Here is a 24,404-nt window from a genome sequence, read left to right on the forward strand (position 1 = left end):
GTCTGAAAAAACAACTTCATTTAAAGCACCTCTTCGCTCAAGCCCTCAAGTTCGCCCAGTTTCATCTCCGGCGATACCCATGGAGATAGGTCGCTCCAAATTAACTTCAAGGGAGAGGGACCGAAGAGTAAAAAATAGACTTTGTATCTATTGTGCTGATTCTACTCATATGCTCAATTCATGCCTTAAAAAAAATCGGGAAATGCCAGGCCCTAACCAGTTCTGGAGAGGTGAAGTTAGGGTCCCTGGAGTCCTCTCCATGTTCTCAAAAATTAAAAGTTTGTGCTTTTGATGTTACAGTTTCCTTTGCTACCAAATCCTTTAAGTCCCAAGCACTTATTGACTCTGGAGCTGCAGGAAATTTTATTTCTAAATCCCTCGTGAATCAATGGTCCCTACCAGTGATTACTTTGAAAATACCTATTACTGTGACTGCTATCGATGGATCACGCATTATTAATGGTCTCATCACCCAGAGTACGTCTCCAGTAACCCTTCAAATTGGTGTATTACACCAGGAAGAAATTTCATTTTTAATTCTTCCTGTTACTACCAGTCCGATTGTATTAGGCCTTCCATGGCTTCAACGTCACTCTCCCCAGATTGACTGGCACACTCCTCAAGTTACATCTTGGGGGCCTGAATGTCATCATCGTTGCCTCTCTCAAGTCGTTCCTCTCAAAATACAGCAATCCTCCATTTCACCTTGTTCACCGGGACTTCCTCCTCAGTATGCTTCTTTTGCCGATGTATTTGATAAAACTCAGTCTGAACGTCTTCCTCCTCATCGTTCGTGGAACTGTCCAATTGATCTTCAACCTGGCAAGACTCCTCCCAGGGGACGTGTGTATCCACTTTCATTACCTGAAACTCAAGCTACATCGGAATACATCCAAGAGAATCTCCAGCGAGGATTTATTCGACCTTCTACCTCTCCCGCTGGAGCAGGGTTTTTCTTTGTAAAAAAGAAGGATGGGTCATTAGGCCCCTGCATATATTCCCGTGGACTTAACGCCATAACTATCAAAAATCGGTATCCCATTCCATTAATTACTGAGTTATTTGATCGTATCAAGGGAGCCCGGATCTTTACCAAGTTGGATCTTCGTGGTGCCTACAATTTAATTTGAATCAGGTCCGGTGACGAATGGAAGACAGCTTTCAACACCAGAGACGGGCATTATGAATATTTAGTAATGCCCTTCGGGTTATGTAATGCCCCCGCTGTTTTCCAGGGTTTCATTAATGAGATCTTCCGGGACTTGTTATATGTTTGTGTCATCGTCTATCTGGACGACATATTGATCTTTTCGCAGGACCTGCCTTCTCATCATCAACATGTGGCAGAGGTCCTTTCCAGACTCCGGAAAAATTCATTATTCTGCAAGTTAGAAAAATGTTCATTCGAGTTGCCCCAGATTCCATTTCTGGGATATATTGTCTCCGGAGTTGGTCTTCAGATGGATCCAGAAAAGGTGAATGCTGTGATACATTGGCCTCAGCCAACTACTCTTCGTGCAATTCAGCGTTTTTTAGGTTTTGTCAATTACTATAGACGCTTCATTCAAGATTTTTCCTCAATTGCATCTCCTATTGTGGCCCTAACTCGTAAAGGGGCCAACACTAAACAATGGTCCTCTGAGGCTTCCAGTTTCTCAAAGAGTCCTTCTCCTCTGCTCCTGTTCTTCGACAGCCTGATGTGACGCTTCCCTTCTTCCTAGAGGTAGATGCCTCTAATGTTGGTTTAGGAGCCATTCTCTCCCAAAGATCGGAGTAACAAAAATTTCATCCTTGTGCCTTTTACTCTCGGGGTCTTCTGCCTGCGGAGAAGAATTATACCATCGGGGACAAGGAGTTGCTGGCTATAAAAGTAGCATTAGAGGAATGGAGATATTTGTTGGAGGGAGCTCGTCATCCTGTGACAATTTTTACTGATCATAAAAATTTGTCATATTTACAGTCTGCTCAATGTTTGAATCCTCGTCAAGCAAGATGGTCTCTTTACTTTTCTCGTTTTGAACTAATCATAACCTTCAAACCAGCTGCAAAAAATAAAAAAGCAGACGCCCTATCTCGGGCTTTTGTGACGTCCTCAGACGTTGAAAATGGTCCCAACCACTCTATATTAGATCCCAAATTTGTTTCTCTGGCTGCTTCTTCCACTAAGGTGCTACCATTTGGGAGAACCCTCGTGCCTCCTGCTCTTAGGAAGAAAATCCTTTTGTGGTTTCACTCTTCTCGTTTTTCTGGACACTCTGGTGAACGCAAGACCTTTGAAATTCTTTCTCGAAGTTACTGGTGGCCTTCTATGAGGAAAGATGTCAAAGATTTTGTGGCTGCATGTGATTTGTGTTCCCAGTTTAAGACTCCCCGCAGAACTCCAGCGGGTTTGCTTCAACCACTACCCATTCCTTCCAAGCCGTGGACCCATATTAGTATGGACTTTGTTACTGATCTTCCTCCTAGTAAAAACTGCAATACTATTTGGGTAGTGGTGGACAGATTTTCGAAGATGGCACATTTCGTTCCTTTGACCGGTTTACCTTCTTCATCTACTCTGGCTGATTATTTCATCAAAGAAATCTTCCGTATTCATGGATGTCCTTCCGAGATTGTTTCAGATAGAGGAGTACAATTTGTTTCCAGATTCTGGCGGGCCCTCTGTAAGACCTTGGGTATCCGATTATCACTCTCATCCTCCTACCATCCTCAATCAAACGGACAAACCGAAAGGGTCAATCAAGATCTTGAGACTTTTATAAGGATGTTCTCGTCAGCCAACCAAGACAACTGGGTAGATTTGCTTCCATGGGCTGAATTCGCTCATAACAACATGTATCATGAGTCATCTTCTAAAACTCCATTCTTTGTGGTTTACGGTCACCATCCGTCTTTTCTGGAATTTCCTGCCCTCCCTCCCACCCAAGTTCCTGCTGTAGAGACTGTTTGTCAGACCTTCAAAAATATTTGGTCTCAGGTCAAAACCTGTTTAAAGAAAACATCTGCCAGATATAAGTCTTTTGCAGATAAAAAGAGACTGGCTATTCCACCACTGAAAATCGGAGATCGTGTTTGGTTATCAACCAAAAATATTCGTTTGAAGGTCCCATCTATGAAGTTCGCTCCTCGTTTTATTGGTCCGTATAGGATCATTCAAGTGATAAATCCAGTTTGTTTCAAACTTCTACTACCTAAGAACCTTCGTATTTCCAATGCCTTCCATGTTTCTTTGCTCAAACCTCTTATCATCAACCGTTTCTCGGTCCCTCCTTCAGCACCCCGGCCAGTTCAAATTCATCAAGAGGAGGACTTTGAGATTACTCACATATTGGATGCAAAAATTTCGCGAGGAGTTCTTCGTTTCCTCGTTCATTGGAAGGGCTTTGGTCCTGAAGAGCGGTCATGGATCAAAGCAGAAGATCTCAACGCTCCAGCTCTTCTTAAGAAGTTTTATTCCAAGTTTCCGGACAAACCCGGTTCCAGGTGTTCTGTGCCCACCTTTAAAAGGGGGGTACTGTCACTCACCGGACTGTGAGTGCCATTTCCCGTGTGTTCAGGAACCGTGGCCGTCCGCCATCCTGAGGGTCTGCGCATGTGCAGCCCTTATCAAGCCTTCAATACCTGTTGCTTTTAATTGATTGGATGATCAGGCAACCCTCCCTATTTAAACCACCTGTGATCATTACCTGGTTGCCTGATCTTGGAGTCTTATTCCCCATGAGCCTCTGAAGGTGTTCCTGTGTTCCTCGTGTATTCAGCTTCTGCTGAATTCTGTTTACTGCTATTGTGGTTTCCAGACCACTTCAACTCTCCTGTGTTCATCGTGTCTGCACTCAGCTGATTCCTATCTGCTGCCTCCGTTACTACTACAGAGTTCCTGTTCACTTCAACTCTCCTGTGTTCATTGTGCCTGCACTCAGCTGATTCCTATCTGCTGCCTCCGTTACTTCAGAGTTCCTGTTCGTTTCAACTGTCCTGTGTTCATCGTGCCTGTACTCAGCTGATTCCTATCTGCTGCCTCCGTTACTTCAGAGTTCCTGATCGTCTCAACTTTCCTGTGTTTATTGTGTCAGCACTCCGCTGCCTCCGATACTACTACAGGGTTCCAGACCGCCTCTACTTTCCCGTGTTCAGCGTGCCTTCTCTCCGCTGCCTCCACCACTACTACTGGATACCAGACAGCCTCAACTCTCCCGTGTTCATCATGTTTCCAGTTTCACTTACTACTGCTTCCTGAGTATTGCTTCGTTGATTCTGGAATACCTGCCGTGCGCTGCACCAACCTGATTACCGCTTCCACCCTCCAGTGGTCTCTCCTCCTGCCGTCCTTCAGCCGTTCAGGTATCCCTGCACGTCGCTCTGACAGCCTGCTCTCCTGAACCGCGGTATGCATACTTTCCATCGACTTTGCTTTTGTATTGCATATCCATCTGGACTGAGTTCTGTTCTTCTCCGGAGCCTCCTATCCACTGAAGCTATTGTTACCATTGACTTTGTCTAATATTGCCTGGATTGCTATTGTGACTTTGTATACTTCAAGCAGCGCTTGTCAGTTATTGTTGTATTGTGGATATCATCGTGGGATCAAGTTCTGTGTGCCCCGTGTATACTCTGCTTTACATTCATCTCCTCGTGCCCCTCCTCACATATATATAGCAGTGGTACAACTTGCTGACGCAGACCACTGACTCCTGTTCCCTGTGACACCAGTTTCAAGTATCCTCTCACATAGCAGTGGTACAACTTGCTACACGCAGACCACTGACTTCCCCGTTACCTACCTTCACCTGGATTCCATTCCTTCACTATAGACAGAGGTACAACTTGCTATATGCAGACCGCTGACTCTCACTACCTCCTCGCTACTCCTGGACATTACTCCTCACTATAGCAGTGGTACAACTTGCTATACGCAGACCACTGACTCTCCTCACGTTTCCTTGTCCATCTGGTTCCTCGTGTACATTCATCTACTCATTACCAGTTGCTGCTAGTCATAGACTTTCCTTGAGCATTCTCTCACCATCTGCTGTTTCTCCTGTTCCGTTGTCACCCTGCTACCAGAGAACCATAGTACCAGCTATATTACTCTGGTAAGTCCATCATCTGGTGATATCCTGGGCAAAGACTCCTAGTGCCCGTGACACCTTGGTCTTTCTCAATATACCTCCTCTCTCTCCCACCGCAGTGGCCACTCCCTTGATCTGGTTTTCTCACACCTCTGTACTGTCTCTGACCTCATTAACTCACCTTTTCCTTTCTCAGACCACCATCTCCTCTCTTTTAGCATCTCTCCACCCCTCTCCCTGTCCTCATCCCCCAAGGTTACTCTCACCAGGCGTAATCTTGACACAGTTGATCCCACTACTTTCTCCTCCTCCCTGGGCTCGCTCCTCTCCCCCATCACCACTCTTTCTTGCCCCGATGAGGCTGTCTCCTTTTACAATCGCACTCTTACCACTGCACTTGCCTCTGTCTGCCTAGCTGTCACAATCAAGCTTCATCTGCTCCCGCCGCAACCGTGGCACTCAAAACTTACCCGCTATCTTCAAAAATGCTCCTGCAGTGCAGAACGGCTCTGGAAAAAGTCATGCACTCTTGTTGACTTTCTCCACTTCAAGTTTATACTTGTCTCTTACAGTTCGGCCCTATTGCTCTCTAAACAATTCTTCTTTAAAGCTCTCATTTCTTCCCAATCCTCCAACCCCCATCGGCTTTTTGCCACCTTCAACTCCCTCCTCTCCCCTCCCCCTCTCCCACTTTTCCCCACGCTCTCCGCTGTCAACTTTGCTACCCACTGCACCTCTAAGATTGAGTCTATCCATCATGACATCTCCCAGCAGTCCCATCTTACCCCACCCTCTCTTTAAACTCCTCACCCTCACTTTTAAAGCTCTTAATCAATCCTTCCCTCCCTACATCTCCAATCTCATCTCTACCTACACTCCTAGTTGCCCCCTCCGCTCTGACTGTGACCGCCACCTCACTAATTCACTGATCACCTCTTCTCACTACCGTCTCCAGGATTTTGCCTGGGTTGCTCCCCAGCTGTGGAACAATCTTCCACGTTCCATCAGGGTAGCATCTACTCTCAAAGGCTTCAAGCGTGCCCTTAAGACTCATTTCTTTATTCAAGTCTATCAGTCCTCCTCCTGACTCCCTTATCCTGGCTCTCTCCCACAGTTAGTACCACCCTATTTGTGTCTCCCCCTTTCCTTTAGGAAGTAAGCTCTCAGGAGCAAGGCCCTCTTTCTTTGTGTGCTTCTTCTACTATTCCATCACCCCCTGTACCTCTTGGCCTGCTTTCCTAGCCCTGTTTTCTTAAGCTTCGGACTACTTCTCGCTGATTTCTACCATCACTTTCACGCATTGTCCCTTGAAATAAAATTTATTTGAATTACCATGTTACCTGTGTGTGTGTGTATATATTTTTGCTCTTCCTTTTTTTGTTCTTTCTGTATCATGTTGTGTCATGGGTCACTGTTTTTTGCATATGTCATGTACGGCGCTGCGGACCCTTTGTGGCGCCTTATATATTAAAGGTAATAATAATAATACTAATGTTATAATGAACTTTGGCTTCATCAAAATGGCTACTATGATTGATCTCACTTTTGGCTATTGTGTTTCTGTGACTTTAGAGAAAAGGAAAATGCAGTAAACTGTGATATTCTGCAGTTTCTTGGCTGCTGACAGTGAGGTGAATAACTGTAACACTAATTGTAATGTTTTTTATTTAATTGAATGTCAGTGGGAGATTAGTATTTATTCTGTTGCACCACTCTACAAGGTACTACATTATATTATTTTCGTAAGATGTTCAAGAATAATTTATTTAAAGGATGCAGGGTTTTCAATGTATAGCTTAATTTATACCTTATTTTTTTATTTAACATACATTTTTACATTATATAATTTTTTTTATATTTTTATTATTATTGGAGCACATGTTTATTTTTTATCGAAAACGCCTCACTAGAAATCCTGTGTTTGCCCCTGAGTGACTTGCAGGAAAGCATTCACATTTTTATATAGTAACAGAATTCTTCTGTAGTTTCTAAAATTCTTATATCTTTTTTTAATCCAATGTTTTTTGCTGTTTTAAAGAAATTTTATACATTAGCCATACAAACATTGCAGCTAAAACAACAGCTACAAAAGAACAATAAAACAGTAAACAAATAAACACGCATCGCCTATCTCATTGTAAGCACATTGTTGAATACAAATTATCCTCTGTGCACTAGCAAAAATTAGCAAGAAATAACGGAGAGGAGCACTGAAAACACATCACATATCAAGGTACAATCTATAATCAATATATTAAATAACATTAACAATGCAGGAGCATCATTCACATACGTTAATAGGATAAATGAATAAATTGCATGAGTGCCCATGGGTTTAATCTAACAGGCTTTATCTCAATATCAAATTGTTGTCCATCTGTTCCAGATTCTCAAACTGTAATGTGTATTTTCTACAAGTGTATGCAAAATCTTTTGTGCCCCAATTTTGACCAATTTGATCCCATCCCAGATATTTGGACTACCAGGAACCATTCACATCCTGGCCATACAAACCTTGGTTAATAAATAAATACATTTGTAATATATTGTTATACAAGTTAACCCGTGCATGATACTCATGCATTCTAGTCAAATCAAGCTACTTAAGGTGTTAAAAAGGTTCTTGTCATGCATTTGGGCCTAGCCCAGGCCTCCTCAAGGGAAGAGCTTTACTTCCTGACGCAAGCACCCTTTTTTAACGTGGTTTTGTCCACGTCACCACCTCATCATTTTTCTCCATCACCTCATCCTTCATCTTCATCGCCGCATCCTTCATCAAGCTACTTAAGGTGTTAAAAACTCCCCACTGTCACCCCCGGCAACCACCAACCACTCCCAACTGTCACTTCTCCTTCAAGAAATATATAGGTCAGTGTATAACTCTGCCCAGCAGGTGGCGCTGCAGCTTGGTTTTTTTTCCACACATGCCACTAGGCATTTATATAGTAGATAACCCTATTTGTCATGTCTTTCAGTTTTAGCCCAAAATTACACATAACCTGCAAATACAGAGGTATTTGTCACACACCTTTTTTTAAATGCAGTTGATGACTTTAGTCCATAACTCTATTCTGAGGCATTGCCACATGATCAGTGTCTTTTTCCTGGAGCTAATGCATATACAGTATATGGTCTGCTCGAACCATGTGATACATGGAGAAAGTGAGAGCTAGGTTCCTCTTTTGTGATTGATATCAAGTATTCATATATATGTTGACATGAACTATATGAAATTTGTCACCATCTTCTTTAATGCCTGTGAAAATCACGCTGTGTGAGTTTGGAACTTGCATTCCATCGCCTCTGTGTACTGAACTGTCCTTATCTTGATGCATTACAGTTTAATGTAATTTGTGTTCATGTGCGTCTGTTAACATATGTTATTATATTCCATGTGTATTTATGCTATTGATTATATGTTAGACAGGTTTATTCTTAAATGTCGCCAGGTTGAGTAGTTACTCAGGGATAAGACAGAACAAGATGTTTGGGCTAAACAATGAGCATATATCAAATACCAAAATACCTGGCCAACAAGGTGATTGCATAATAGTACCCTGAGCCAGACTGTGAGGCACCCTCTCCACAGGGAATCAAGGATCACCAGCCACCAAGGGGAGGACACTGCTGGGTTAGCACTATCATCTCCCTACCTACTACAAGCTAGCTACCATCCTAAACTGGCCCCCATAAGCTTCATCACCGTGAGAATAATAAAAGGTACATAACCTGTACCTTTGGCCTGTATGGGGGTGATTTAGTGACTAGGAACTGCGCTTCCGTCGCAGGAATGAGCTGTGCTTGTATGGAATTCATCTACCTGGTGACTGACTAGTGGCGCTATATAAATAAATAAATGATGATGATATCTACTTGCCTGTATTGTCATCTACAGAATAAACTGCTATTTGGTTCCAACAATCTGCCTAAGTAATTTTTAAAGAATCCACCAGGATGTACGGTCCTCACACTGCCTAAATAATAATAAAGGATAAGGTGAATGTTGATCAGTAAGGAGATTGGAACCCCGGGGCAGAATCTAACAAATGTAGTGGAGTGGTAGATTATAACTCTAATTCATGAACATAGCTATGACAGATATAGCAACCATTTAGATGACAAGATGCAGAGAAAGCATGCAAGCAGAGTAAAACATTGGTGCAATTATGCACCTAGGTTGATGATAAACCAGGTAAAGATTTATGTGTGACAAACAATAGTTTAAAGTTTGGTTAACTCACATGGTTTTAAAGCTCCTTCCTCACAGCAAACAAACAGAGTGTGTCTGTGTCAGTGCAAACAGAACCATGGATGGGAGTCCTCTTAAAGGGAAAGTGGGTGTGTCACCTGCCCATCAAGCTAGGGATGGGGGAGGAGTATCATGTATAAAACATTGCTTGTATCATTTGTTCAGGAAGACCAACGCTGGGGAAGCTGGCTGGTCTTTAGAGAGCTGGTTTTTGTCTAGCTAGCGGTTAGCATCTCCAGAATCGGTGTGAAATTCGTATGGTGTCAAAACTTTTACCATCCTGACAATAAAACTACATAAAAAGGAGGAAGTTGTTCGCGTGTGCTTCAGCAGTAGCGGGCTCTTGCCACACTACCTCCACTCCATATAAAGTTTGGTCTTATGATAAAGTAATTCCTGAGAATCAGTGATGCAAAGATCAGAGGGGATTCTTTGTAGGACCTTAAATAAGAGAACTGATTCAAGATGAAAGTATCGATGGTCAGTTGAAACAGGCTGAAAAAACTGCATGGGAGTCTTTCAAGAGTATTTGCCAGAATGTTTTAAGGAAACATAAGGCAGACAACTACAAAAAAATAGTGGACAATCCTACAAGATGTAACATATCTTTGAAAATCCATTTCTTGGACTGAATTTCTTCCATTCAAATCATGGAGCAGTCAGAAATGAACATGGCAAACGGTTCCACCAGGATATTTTCGTAATGGAAAAGCGGTATCAGGGCAAGAGGAGTCCAAGTATGCTGGCTGACTATTGTTGGACCCTTAAAAGGAATGCAGAAAATCTTATACTTCTACATTTTAAGTGAGTTAATCGTTTACTGTGTATGTATTGTTTATAAACATAATATTGCAAACTTTACTTACTTTATCCTTATATGATAGAGACATTCTAAAACGATGCTTGAATTCAGCAAAGAAAATACTATTATATTCGCCTATATTTACGCTTGTGTCAAAAAAAGTAATACAAATTTTGCTAGCCAGCGTCTGGCTATTAGTGCATGGACATGGGAATGTATATGTTAGACATAGTTTTATGTTATCCTTCTGTGCAAAGGAAATTATTGAAGTGAGTTTCCCGTTAATTATAGGATCTATTATAATTACATATAGGTTATTAAGTATTAATTATTGTTTTGTTACTAATTCACAGCATAATTCCAGTAAAAAATGTACAATACAAACTTTAAACAGCTGACAAGACAGCAAACTTCACAATATAAACATATTTATGCATGTTCAATAAATAAATGTAATTGTACACCACAAAGAAAATGTTCTCAGGTGTTTTTTTCCTCCATCACAAAATTAAATTATACAAATATTCAATGAGTCGTAGGTCCAGCTTGCAAGATGTTATATCCCTTTTTTGCCAAAAGCAAAAAATCTGTTACTTTTTTGTAAAGAAACTTAACATGCTGTAAAACTAGTCATTTATATAAACGTAAATGATAAGAAAAACAGTTAATGTTATTATTATTAATATTTAGCGGTAGGTTAGAAATAAATATCTTGATTTACAACAAATAAAATAAAGAAATATATTTTGAATAAGGAAAAAACAACAGAAAAACAGCTTATATATAATATCCAGATGAAGTACAGGTTTATGCCATAGCATAATTAATCTTATTGCGCAACAAAACATGTGGCATTGTCTGGCCATTGCCACAGCATTTTGACTCTTCTCTTATTTGAACATGACACATTGCTCTGCTAACATATATCTCTCATGTTGTATGAATTGGCTACAAGTATGCCATCTGTCTTTTCACAGATATACACAACGTACTGCCACTGGCATTGTGTCAATCTGTAATTTGCCAGTTGCTTAAGAAGCATCTGACAATACCGTAATTGCTGTTTTCAAAATCTTACTGTGTTAAAGATGGCTACATTTGCATAATGTTGCTCTGGAAAATATGCCCTTCCTTATATGCAACCAATCTAGACAAAATGTATACTCTTAAATTATGAACACATTTCATATGTTAGTATTGTTTTATTTATATATTGCCATATGTTAGAGTCATATATGAGTTTGATTTACTAGACTTTGACCTGACCAACATTTGTGACTGACATACAAACCTGCAACCTGCATTTATACTTGACTGCACCCAAAGACCAAACTGACCAGCAGGGCCTCCAGCCTCACTGTATTGCATGATAAAAGTAACTGAAATGAAATTAGAATTTTACTTTCCTGGTTCTTCCGACATAGAAGTGCAACACTGAAGGGTTATAAATATAACTCCTCTGCCCCTTGGATGGGCAGGTGGGGTGGGGGGGAGTACAGGTCAGGGTACAAATGAAGCCTTCTCATTTACCATTCTAATGTGTTTGTTAACTCACTATGGGACAGGTGCAGTTATTGTTATTAAAATTTATTTATATAGTGCCAGCATACTCTGCAGCGCTTTACAATTGGGGTCAAACACAGTTATAACACAAGACTGGATATTAACAGACAGACAAAGCAGTAAGAAGACCCTGCTCTCAAGCTTACAATTTTATAGGGACATAGGAATTTGAGCAATGTGTTAAGTGGTTAAGTGTCACTTATTGCATATTGGTGAAGCCAGTGTCATACCCAGCAGTACTCTGATTGGTGGATGGCACTGGCCACACTGATTTTTACACTAATAGAGATTAGGGAGGGGGTAGGGACTCTGTATTATAATGCCACCAGAAATCTGGGGTCTAATTACAACAGGTAGAGAGGAGAGTGCCTCTGCTAATGCCTCCTCCAAAAAAAAAGAGTAGTTCCTCCCCTGTGGAGATTAAAGGAATGGCTTTTGAATGTGGCAAGCAAGCCTAAATAGGTGAGTCGTCAGAGATTTCTTGAAGGTTTGGAAGCAATTGGAAGTCTTGCTCAGGGAGGGAAATCCACAAAGTGGGTGCAGACCGAAAAAGACCTTTAATCGGGAATGGGAGCACGTAATGAGTGTGCATGCAAGAATCAAACCTGTAAAACAACCATTGAGGGTTGAAAAACACTGGCAGGGGATATAGGAGGTGTAGTGGAGACCTCTTCGAACTTCCTGTGAAGAATTGTTTTAATATCGGGAGAACCTGGGAGTCAAAAATACACTGACCGCTTACATTTATCACAGTTTCCATCAGGGCATAATTTGCTTCACGTAACTTGAATTTCTAATTCATGTGAGTGTAATGTTTTTGGTTTATTTTTTTCAAAAAAGATTTTCAAAAGATACTATGCCAGGTGTTGCGACTTGTTGTTTTGTCTTCCTTTTAAGATTCTCAACAAGATAATAAATGCTATATTCATCTTGTGGAGAAGAAGGAGATTGATATTTGATTATAGCCTGGTTTGGCACGGTGGTTGAGCACATCGGATTAGAGGAATATTGTTCATAAATTGTTTACTTATTCACATCACATGCACATGGAGGATGATTGCCTACATTTATGCTGGAATTGGCTGTTATACTATATGAATATCTAGTCCAAATATATTACACCATATTTGTTTTCTATTCAGTTGCACAGAAGAAATTGAATGGATTTTGGCTTGTTATTGACCTTTCCTGTGGATTCCATTTTTGTACTGCTCTGCCCATTCTGGTTTGACCCTTGACTCGTTTTTGACTACTCTCCTGGTTATCTCCATTGTACTGTGCTACTTTTGGCATGATTTGGACTGTCCCACCATTCTTCTCTCTCACAAACTGCACTGGTGACTATCTGGGAGAACTGCGACCTGTGTACCTCACGCAGCAATGTCCATACCTCCTTGCGGGGGTCCCTGGTGAACACTTGGGTTGCGTTAGACTCTGCACTTGTGTCACTGAGTTAGGGTCAGAGGACTGCCCGTACAGCTGGCTCACGTGATATTTCCACCCGAGAGCCGGGGAGTCTGACGGTGAGGTTGGTGTTTGCCAGGGACTCCCACAAGGGAGTTAGCTCTGGGCTCTCTTAGGGGGTAATGAGCAAGGCTGTATTGAGTACCAATATAATAACTGAAGATGCCACGGATGAGAAGTAGCTCAATAACTGAGAGACTTAGAGGCAGTTTCCCAGGGCAACGGTAGAACCAATGTACTGAGAGTAAGGAACAGCAAGCGAGCATACAGGTAAAACTGGAGACTGGTAGCAGTGTTCTGTGATTAGATGTGCAGAAGACTTACAGAACGGGTAGCAATAATCTGCAGAGCGTTACCACAGGATAGTGGAGTAGTCGAGGGTCCTCCACCCCCCGTCCCCTCTTGCTCCCTCCTCCCCCCTCTGGGGGTCTCCCTGTCTCCTCCTTCTTGGGCCCCGTCGTTTGCGGATCATCCCTCCCCCTTCCCCGCCCTCTCTAGCTGTGCATTGAGCTTACTGAGTTACTGTGCTTACTGTTTACTGTACTGTGCTGTCTTCCATTGTAGGTAATTTGTTTGTCCCTGTATGGCGCTACGGACACCTTGTGGCGCCTTATAAATAAAAATTAATAATAATAATAATAGTCACAGAGGCTGTGATGATCTGCGGATAGATCATCATCATCTATTTATATAAATGATTTGCAGTGATACATAATAATGCTTACTGCCTTCCCATAGTAAATAGACAGCCTAGTTTTACTTGCAATATGTCACATATTTTGTAGTAGTAGGTGGAAACGGTGCCCTTTTTAGTTTTTTACAGTGGATATTGAAAAAAAGGCATTTTATTGCTGAAACAGTTATGATAAAATTTGAAATGTGACTGAATGGTTTACTTCCATGTTTAGGTCTGGTTCAGCTATAAAGTCCTGTAACAGCACAGCATGTATAGAAGCATTTGATTCCCCATTGAGAATTTTTGTCTTGACTTTAAAACATAATAAAAAACAACAAAGCTTTATTGATGTGCTTAAATAAAATGCTCCTTTCTCCAAAAATCAAGCTACTGTAATTCATCAAAACATAAAACAAGTCCACAACATAGACCCACGCAGCTGGCTAATTATAAGTGCCCTTTTTTTTCCAGAAACAGCTTTCAATATAGCACAGCTGTTGGTTTGTTTTTATTTAAAAGGAAACCAGTTTCCTTTCAGTTTGATAATAGGACACTGCAGATAATATTGCTTGATGGAAATGCAACATCATGGCAGAAAGTGATACTGTAGTAGTCACTACAATTTCATCTTCACTATATAAAATCTCTGCTCCAGTTGTTATGAAAGCTTTAAATCATTAGCAGGCATATATTTATTAAACAGTACAAACCCTACAATTAGTAAAATTAGTAAAAACAAACTAAAAAAAACTAAATACATAGAGCTCTATGTATCTAGGCAAATATGAAGGAAACTCTGTCCTCTATATTAGCCTTGTGATGACCACTTTATACGGCCATAAGTTGTGTATGTTGGGAGACGGGGGTGAAGTAGTGGTAAAGTGAGAGCGTGCACTCATGACAATGATATTGACCATAAGCGTGCAGCCTTTTACACTGCTCCATCCTCTCTTCCCTTACCTAAAGTCCTTCATCACCTCTAAGGTGGTGAAAATCAGCTTTCCTTCATTTTAAAACACAGCTGCATTATATGTAATGCATCAATATTAATTAGCAATTTTGTTTAAAAATCAATGTTTTTGGGCATAAAATAACCTAATTTAGTGCTCCACCTGTTTCTTGGATAAGTAAGGTAATTCTAAAGCTAATAAATTAGGAAGAAAACAGTTTAATCCCTGGTAGGCCGTCCTTAGTTCTGCACACAAACCTGATTGTCTTCCTCTTCATCTTAGCCTACTGGCAATGCAGCCATCGTCTTTGGGTGTATATTACACCCTCCACTTGTAGTTGAATAGAAAAAAAGCAGCCTGCATAGACTGTAGAATTAGAAAGTAAAAATAAAGGCACAAAGGTAGTTTGGTGCTATCTATGCCCCCCCCCCCCCCCACCCTCCACTTGTAGTTGAATAGAAAAAAAGCAGCCTGCATAGACTGTAGAATTAGAAAGTAAAAATAAATGGACCAAGGTAGTTTGGTATCTGTCTGCATCAGCCCCCCCCCATCCACTTGTAGTAAAATAGAACAAAAGCAGCCTGCATAGACTGCAAAATTAGAAAGTAAAAATAAATGGACCAAGGCAGTTTGGTATCTGTCTGCATCAGCCCCCCCCCCCATCTACTTGTAGTAAAATAGAAAAAAAGCAGCCTGCATAGACTGTAGAATTAGAATATACAAAGAAATGGACAAAGGCAGTTTGGTATCTGTCTGCATCAGATCCCCTCTCCACTAGGAGTAAAATAGAAAACTATTCAGCCGTTATATAATCTAGAATATAAATAGAAATTGAGAAAGGCAATTTGGTATCTGTCTGCATCATAATCATCAACATCATCATTTGCGCCCTCGTCGCCTACACAAATCTCCCACTCTTCTAATTCCAAAGTGGCATCCTCAATTTGTGTATCACTGGCTACACTCGGGCTGTTCAGGCACACAACAGCAGAACTGCTGAAAAGGCCCCTCTTTATGCTTACACTAACAGAATGCTCACGATTAGCAATCCCACTGTTGGATAGACTCTCCACAGGGATTGGTGTCATTTCTGATTCAGAGCAAACATTATCCTCTAATGCCTTACTGTTATCTTGCAGCTCGGCTTTGACGCATAACAGTAGTTGTGCACCACTTGTAGGCTCGGTAACATTTTTGGATCTGCCACTAATAGAGAAAGGTGAAGGCCTCATTCTCTCTTTGCGTGTGTAGAATGGAATGTTGGCAAAAAAATGTTATCGGCACTTAACTTTTCCTCAGTTAGACTTCTTTTTCGCTTCAACACAGTAAAAAAAATTTTGGTGTGTGTTTTTTTTGACTGATTTCAAAAGACTGTGTAGTTTCACATCGCCTTTCCCAGATGACGTACTGGGAACACTACCATCAGGACTGGTGACAGAACCTGGTTGCTCATTCTGCTCATACGTGGACTGCTTTGAATCCATTCTGAGCACAAAGCACTTGTAGTTCTACAAATTGTTTTAGATACTGCTGACAAACAGGACTTTTGACAGCCAGAAATATTAATGCAAAAGAATGGGGGACACCCCAAAAGCACTTGGGAGTGCTAAAAATTATTTTTTTAGACTGCTGACAAACAGGACTTTTGACAGCCAGAAATATTAATGCAAAAGAAAGGGGGACACAACCAAAAGCACTTGGGAGTGCTAAAAATTATTTTTTTAGACTGCTGACAAACAGGACTTTTGACAGCCAGAAATATTAATGCAAAAGAATGGGGGACATCCCAAAGCACTTGTAGTGCCAAATATTGAAAAAAAGACTCCTCTATCCTCCTCTCTTCTCTATCAATTGTTATCAGAATTGTAATCAGAATTGTTATCACACTTGTTATCAAAATTGGATGAAGAATAAGGTATATTCTCTGTCCCTGCTCTAATCAGCCCTGCTCTGTCCCTCTGCCAAATGGCGATGGATTGCTGTGGAGGCAGGTATTTAAAATTTTCAATTATCGCGAGAACCGAGCCCCGAGATCCGACAACGTCACAATGACGTTTGGCCTCGATTTGGAATCCGAGCGGGCGATAGAGTACCGAGCCTGCTCGGCTCGGTACTCAGATAGCCAAAGTTTGGGTGGGTTCGGTTCTCTGGGAACCAAGCCCGCCCATCTCTACATATGATATTATTTTAACCAAACAAGCTTGTGCAGATACTCTCATGACTGAAGTGGTTTGAAATTCGAGCACTGGCCACAGACATGTTCACACTAGCTTAAACAGACTCTGATTCGAATGAAATGTATTTGCGTTTGTGGTTTAAATTAGTATTTTTAATCATTAAATAAAATTTTTAACTAATAAAAAACACTTTTACAAACTTTTAAAAAAACAATCCTCAATGACAACTGTGATCAGTGATCGAAGTAGACTGGTAAACAATGGTATGCAATACCACCACGTCTCCCACTGCTTTGGTTGAAAGGCTATCAAATTCCATTCACTTACAATTTCCATATCCTACGCCTAAATATCTATACTGCCCCTTCAAAATTTACACTTCAACGACTTTAAGAAGTCTGTTGAGTCTGTTGGATCAAACATGATCCAATAGACTCAAACCTGTTAGACACTCTTGAATTTAGCTCAATATTTTTAAATTAATTTAAAATGTAAGACATTCTGATTCCTTTATAATTTTAGAATTTGCCAAACCAGTTCAAGAATCTATATGTGGCCAGTTCCAGCTACTCAATTCATGAAACATGCCATCGTAATACACACTGTCTGCTTTGTACAAAGATGGTTAAACTTTATATTGTGCGACTTACATTCATGGCGGTTCTGCTGAAGAGGGTTTGATAACTCTGAAGGAGGACGTGCAGAATGAAGGGCTGATCTGTTTCTCTCTTTGTCTCCTTTATTTTTCCTAGTGTCCTTTGAGTCTGATTTCTCTGTAACATAAAAATTGGATAACCACCGTAAAATAGTGGAAAATACATTTACTTTAGCAAGTAAACCTGTAAAATAATGGCATATAGCTTGATGTAGAAGAAAACAATGCAATAGAATTCTCTCATCGTGCTAATCCGCTTTGCACTTATTACGTTATGCAAAAATGATCCTATAATGATAATTACTGCTGGGACAGGCTCTGAATGTGTTTTTATTATCTTCTGACAAAATAATAGCAAACAAATCCATCAAAAAGATAAGAATGTCAGGGGACTGATAAAGGCATTATTATTTCTGGGATATGCATGATTCAAATGTAATGACAGAAACTCAAAACATTTTTCTTGATGGAAGGAACATATGACAACAGTACATTTATAGTGTGAAAATATGCCGCTCACTGTACTGATTGTTTTCATTAATATGTGTGTCTTCTAGCAAAAGTACTTGACATCTGCCCTCTATGTCTCCTTTTAAAATACAACATGAATTATGAATTATACTACTGTGGAATTTAAGCAACAATTTTAATTAGCAGGGAAAGCCAAGACATGTATTCCATACATCGCCTTAAAATATATTACATTTGAATCAGTTGCAACATTTTTAGTTCAATACATATTTTTGACCTATTCCTGGTGTCAAAAATTAAAATGTAAATGGCTATTTGATCTAACCTTTGCTGGCCTTTTCTGGAGGTTTAATAATGACAGGTACAGCAATCTCCGACTTAAGCTCTGCTTCCTTGTCGTCTTTCAAGTTTACAGGTTTGGATTCTGTTTCTTCATCATTAGGTAATCTGAATTCAGGAACTATATTTTTTAAGAAATCCCAGACTTCATTGAGATAGTCATTTCTGAATCAGAAGAAAATATTACAGCTGTATGAAAAAACTCACTATTTGATACCACAAACATCAATGTAATTAAACCGTGTACTGGTGTGTTTTAATAGACACACATATACACAAGTCACACAAAAAAGCCCAGAATAAATATCTGTCTAGTACAGTGGATTCCAAACTTTTTCAGTTCAAGGCACCCTTAGGGTCTCCAAAATTTTTTCAAGGCACCCCTAAGCGTAAATAATTACTAAGTAGTCCCCCGCCTTGCTTGCCACTGGCCCTGGCCAAGGCAACCCTGTGAGATCTCCAAGGCACCCCAGGGAGCCTAGGCACACAATTTGGGAACCACTGGTCTAGTACATTTTTGGCTGTGTTTATCTGGAAGCATATAGAGGTGTGTTCACATTTAGTACACAATCTTACCTTGTGAAGGTTTTAACATATACCCGTGTTTCCAGTCCTCCATTATTAAATCTTGAGTCTTTAGGCAAAAGGTTGTTATCAACATAGGCATCCCAGGGGAAGGACACCAATCTAATAGATCTCATTGACTTTTACTTGCTCTTGTGTGCTCGTGAATATAGCTGACATATTGAATGACATTTTAGTACTGCCTACGTACACTAGACTTATTACAAGTATTATGAAATATGCTAGTGTCTAACATCCTGTTCAAACTATTATACTTCACACAGAAGTGTAAGACTTGTAAGCCCCTTATTTACAATACTTGATTCCACTTTTTTGTTGCTACAATGTTTGTTATAGTATAAATATGTACTTATTTTATATAATTCACAGCAAAAACATTTAAAAGGTTTTGCAATCCATAGGCTGGGTACACACTACAGGTTTTGGGTCAATCGAGCAATAAATGATGGTTTGGGCCAATACTGCATTAGTGTGTATTCATAAACTATGAATATTAGTCGTTCCATATTAACGATCGTCGTTTCATTTGATTGTTCAGCAGAACTTTAAATCTCGTTCGAATGTCGATCCAATCCTGCAGTGTGCATGCACTCACGAACAGGATCTACATAGAGTTTACAGAGTCCTGATGTTTTCAGCTGACGGTTATGACAGATGAAGAACACAGATCTGAGGGTAAATCTTTTAAACCACATCTAGAGTGTATGCATGAATCGACATGCTGAACGTGACTTTTTATTTTTAAATCATTGGTACAATCATTGTAGGTGACACATTGGTCGGAAAATTCAGTAGTGTGTACCCAGCCTAGTCATCCTTGTTCTGAAGTCTCTACACCAAGCATAAGGAGATCAATTTAGAGATGGATGCATTAAAGCTCAGAACATAAGAAAGGACGAACGTTATTTAAAAAAAGCGTATTTATGTGCATATGTTCAGCCAGAATCATCTCAATATGAGTCCAACTCAAAAACACTGGCATTTGTGTCAGCTGTAAGGTGTAAGAAGAGTGTATTCATATGCCCCACAATAGCATAGAGATGGTGTAGAGCTATAGCTTGATACTGTCAGTAGTAAATGCTAATGTCGCATTACCCTATTTGTATACAATATAATAATGTAACAAAGTGTCATGTACACAAGAGAGAATGGTGTCTTGACAATTATTAGTAACTGTGGAATTCGGATGCCCCACATAAATGTAGTCACACACAAAATCAAACTACAAATGCAAATTAAATTAAATGTAAACATCTATTGCCTTCACTATAAAAATTAAATGGAAATTTTCTTTCCTGTAGTAGTCCAAATGATAAGTTAGTAAAGTTAGTAAGGCTAATGAACTGAGTACTATCAGTTATAGGGCTTAATAAGCAATCAGTTAATTAGCTGCTAGATAGTGCTGTTGATTAGACATTAGTCATAATTAACACCAGTTCCCCAAAGAGATACGAATCTTAAAAGACATATCTGGGGATGCCTAATTGTGTTGCAATTAGATGAGCACCCTTCTTACGAATACATCACAGCATGATAAATATAACAATAACTAAAATTAGTAGTAAATTTATAAAATAAGATAATATGTATTCGACTTACTGAAGTGGTATGATTTCTGGTAGCCATCCAGTCAGTGCATGTAGGACAGTAAATTCTCCCAGTTCCCACTTTGCAAATCCATTGGTACTAGGTTATAATAGGGAAATAGTAAACAACATATACAATCTGAAAGGATAATGTTAGCTTGTATAAAGTCTTCATTAAGAGCAGTGGTTCTTAACATTTTTGGAGGCCGGCACCCCCCTCAAAAAAAGGTTCATGCACCCACTTCAAACATCTGTTCAGGAAAACATAAATTTATTGCAAAATACTTTTACATAAATGTTTATTAAATGTTTATTATTCAGTGGGGTCAGTGTCAGCTCACAGCAATATTTCAAGTAAAGCTGCAAGCAAAATGAGCGAAGATAATTACATACAACATCACCCAGTAACATAGCTGCAAGGTTCTGCAGTTAAATTGGACACATATTGTATGCTATTTACTGTTATATAAAGAAAGCAAGGCAAATAAATTGCTGGTAAAATGCTGAAGACGTAGGGATCATTGATCCCTATGCCAAAACATATGTGTTATTCACACAGGCAGCAATTAGAAACACAACATTTATTTAATAACATTTTTATATATGTAGTGCCTATTGTGGAAGTCAAATAATTGAAGTTATAAATTAACAAATATCAATAGTAATATTTTTCTGTGCGATTGCGATTAGTACGCTACGTCATAACAGGATTAATAAGGCAATTGCACAGGAAAACAACACACACACACTTATACTTACATTTGTAAATAATACCATACTTGCCAACATTCCGGGAGACTCCAGCATTTCGCGTGAGTCTCATGGACTCCCGGGAGAGTGTGGCAATCTCCTGGATCTGCCCACTTCCTAGCGAAGTGGGCAGAATTAGGTCCAAAACGCAGCAATTCACCAGTTTTGCGTCATTACGTCATGGGGCGGGGCCAAAATGCCGCGTTTTTCAGAGCCCCGCCCCCTGCACGCCCACCATCCCTCTGCAGCTCACGGATCATACTTGCTATAGGTTGGCAAGTATGAATAATACACCTTTAATAAAGTTCCAACTCACATCAGTTTATTAGTAAAAGTTAAAGGTTTGTATGCAAAGATAAATTACATTACAGGTATTAATGGTTCAAGTCCTAAGAAATGTATGGTGCTTGGTATTATATTATTCCTCATTTCACCAGTACAAAAATGGTGTTAACAGAGTAGCGATCGCACCTAGAGATAGCTAGTTATAAATAAAATAAGATTGATACTCTATAATATTGTAGGCAGCACATGTTTATAGGTTGGCTTAAACTGGATTAGGTCAATTCCCTCAGTCAGGCACTACATGAGCACAGTTGTTGGAGAGAACTGCCCCCACCTTATCAGAGGAATCCTGTGAACTGACCTATGATCTGCATTGTACTGGACTGACTCAACCCCTGGACCTTAGTGTACCCTTTGTGACATCATTTTTTAAAAAAATATAAAAAAAAAAAAATATATATATATATACACACAATTATTGGAAAAAACTGCACTCACATCTTCAAGTAAATCCTCTTTGGGGTGCTCCACAATAGCTCCCATTTCCATAGTAGCTAGTACATGTTCAAAAAATAGAGAGGGCACTCACCATTTAAAACAAATAGATTATTCTTTATTTTCAATCCAGTTCCTTTCAACAGCAGACAAGACAAGCATGTTCAATGAAAATCTGTCTTGAAAAAGGTCTGGATGTAAGACCGAAACGTCGACTATAATATAAAGGAACTGGATTGAAAATAAAGAATAATCTATCTGTTTTAAATGGTGAGTGCCCTCCCTATTTTTTTTCTATATATATATATATATATATATATATATATATATATATATATAAGCAAGTCCCTAGGCCAGCATTAAATCTCTATCTCCCTTGAGTGCAGACTACAGGACTGAACCTGGACCTGGGCCCGGGGTGCACTTGCGTAATGTATTTGGATATACTTTAGTGAATTATGTTATACCTTTTTATGCATCATCATTGTTTGCTGTTAAACTGCTATCTTTTGCTATTAAGTCTCTTTGTGCATGGGAACCACATTAATCGTATCGGACAATATATATTGGTAGCGACAAGATAAACATTACACTACATATTTGCGGTACACATCATTCACATCAGTCCTTTCCCCAATAGAGCTTACAATCTATATTCCTTGCCACATGGATATGGACTAGGATTCATTACCAGTAAGTATTTTGATTGTGGAAGAAAATCCACACAGACATGGGGAGAACATACAAACTCCACACAGATATTTAACAATTGTGCCACCATATCGCCCATTTATGCACTATATGGATAAAAGTATTTGGCCACACCTGTTAATTATTGAATTGAGGTGTTTCAATGAGACCCATTGCCAGAGGTGTATAAAATAAAGCACCTAGCCATGCAGTCCCCATTTGCAAATATTTGTGATACAAAATGGGTCGTTCTGAAGAGCTCAGTGACTTCAAGCGTGGTACTGTGATAGGATGCCACCTTTGCAGAAAGACGGTTTGTAAAATTCCATGCTGCATATTCCACGGTCAACTGCAAGTGATATTATTAGAAAGTGGAAGCGTTTAGGAACAACAGCAACTCAGCAACAAAGCAGAAGACATAAAATCACAGAGCAGGGTCAATGATTGCTAAGGCTCATGGTGTCTAAAAGTCGCCAACGCTCTGCTGATTTCATAGCTGTAGAGTTCTGAACTTCCATTGGCTCTAATGTAAGCACAGAAACTGTGCGGTGGAAGCTCAATGGAAAGAGTTTCCCTGGCTGAGCAGCTGCATGCAAGCCTCACATCACCGAGACCAATGCCAAGCGTCTGATGGAGTGGTGTAAGGCATACAAGGACTGTGGAGCAGTGGAAACGTGTTCTGTGGAGTGATGAATCATGCTTCTCTATTTGGCAGTCAGATGGGCGAGTCTGGGTTTGGCAGATGCCAGGAGAACGTTACCTGCTTGTCTACATTATGCCAGCTGTGAAGTTTGGTGGAGGAGGGATAATGGTATGGGGCTGTTTTTCAGCGTTTGGGCTAGGCCCCTTATCTCCAGTGAAGGGCAATCTTAATGCTTCAGCATACCAACTCATTTTGGACAATGCTATGCTTCCAAATTTGTGGCAACAGTTTGGGGAAGGCCCTTTTCTATTCCAACATGACTGTTCCTAAATGCACAAAGAAAGGACTACAAAGACATGGTTTGACGAATTCAGTGTGGAACAACTGGACTGGTACGCACAGAGCACTGACATGAACCCCATCAAACACCTTTGGGATAAACCGGAACGGAGATTGCGAGCAAGGCCTTCTCATCCACCATCAGTGCCTGACCTCATAAATGCTCTACAGAATTAATGGACATAAATTCCCAAAGAAACACTTTATCATCTTGTGGAAAGTGCTTCAAGAAAAGTGGAAGCTGTTTTCGCTGCAAATGGGGGACCAACTCCATATTAGAGTAAATATATTTGAATACAATGGCCTGATTCATAAAGGAAAGTAAGGCAAAAAAAAGTTTTCTCCCTGACAAAACCATGTTACAATGCAAGGAATAGGCCATTTAGATAGCAGGGCACTAGGCCCTTTTAAAAGCAGGGCATTATGTCCTTTTGCCATCGGGGCATAGGCCCTATAGCCAGCATGGCACTAGGCCCTTAAAAAGCAGGGTATCAGCTCCTTTAAAGAGCAGGCCGCTGAAAGTAGTTGGGCGCAAGGCCTTGACAGTAGTTGGGTGCAATGACCGTGATCATAGTTGGGCACAAGGCCCGGCAAATAGGAAGAGATTTGGCCTCTT

At 40.1% G+C, this 24,404-nt stretch overlaps 1 protein-coding gene across 1 annotated transcript in view; it reads right to left on the minus strand.

Moving 5' to 3' along the window:
* The window catches only part of ADGB (androglobin), a 259,425-nt gene that overhangs the window by 164,768 nt on the left and 70,253 nt on the right, over window positions 1–24,404 (minus strand). Inside the window, exons 7-9 of the mRNA XM_075203593.1 lie at window positions 20,600–20,686; window positions 18,402–18,580; window positions 17,601–17,723 (exon numbers count right to left, since the gene is read on the minus strand). Coding sequence (XP_075059694.1) covers window positions 17,601–17,723; window positions 18,402–18,580; window positions 20,600–20,686 — 389 coding nt within the window. The remainder of the gene's footprint in view (window positions 1–17,600; window positions 17,724–18,401; window positions 18,581–20,599; window positions 20,687–24,404) is intronic.

The sequence above is a fragment of the Mixophyes fleayi genome, chromosome 3 (assembly GCF_038048845.1).
Source record: "Mixophyes fleayi isolate aMixFle1 chromosome 3, aMixFle1.hap1, whole genome shotgun sequence".
In the NCBI taxonomy this organism is placed as follows: domain Eukaryota; kingdom Metazoa; phylum Chordata; class Amphibia; order Anura; family Limnodynastidae; genus Mixophyes; species Mixophyes fleayi.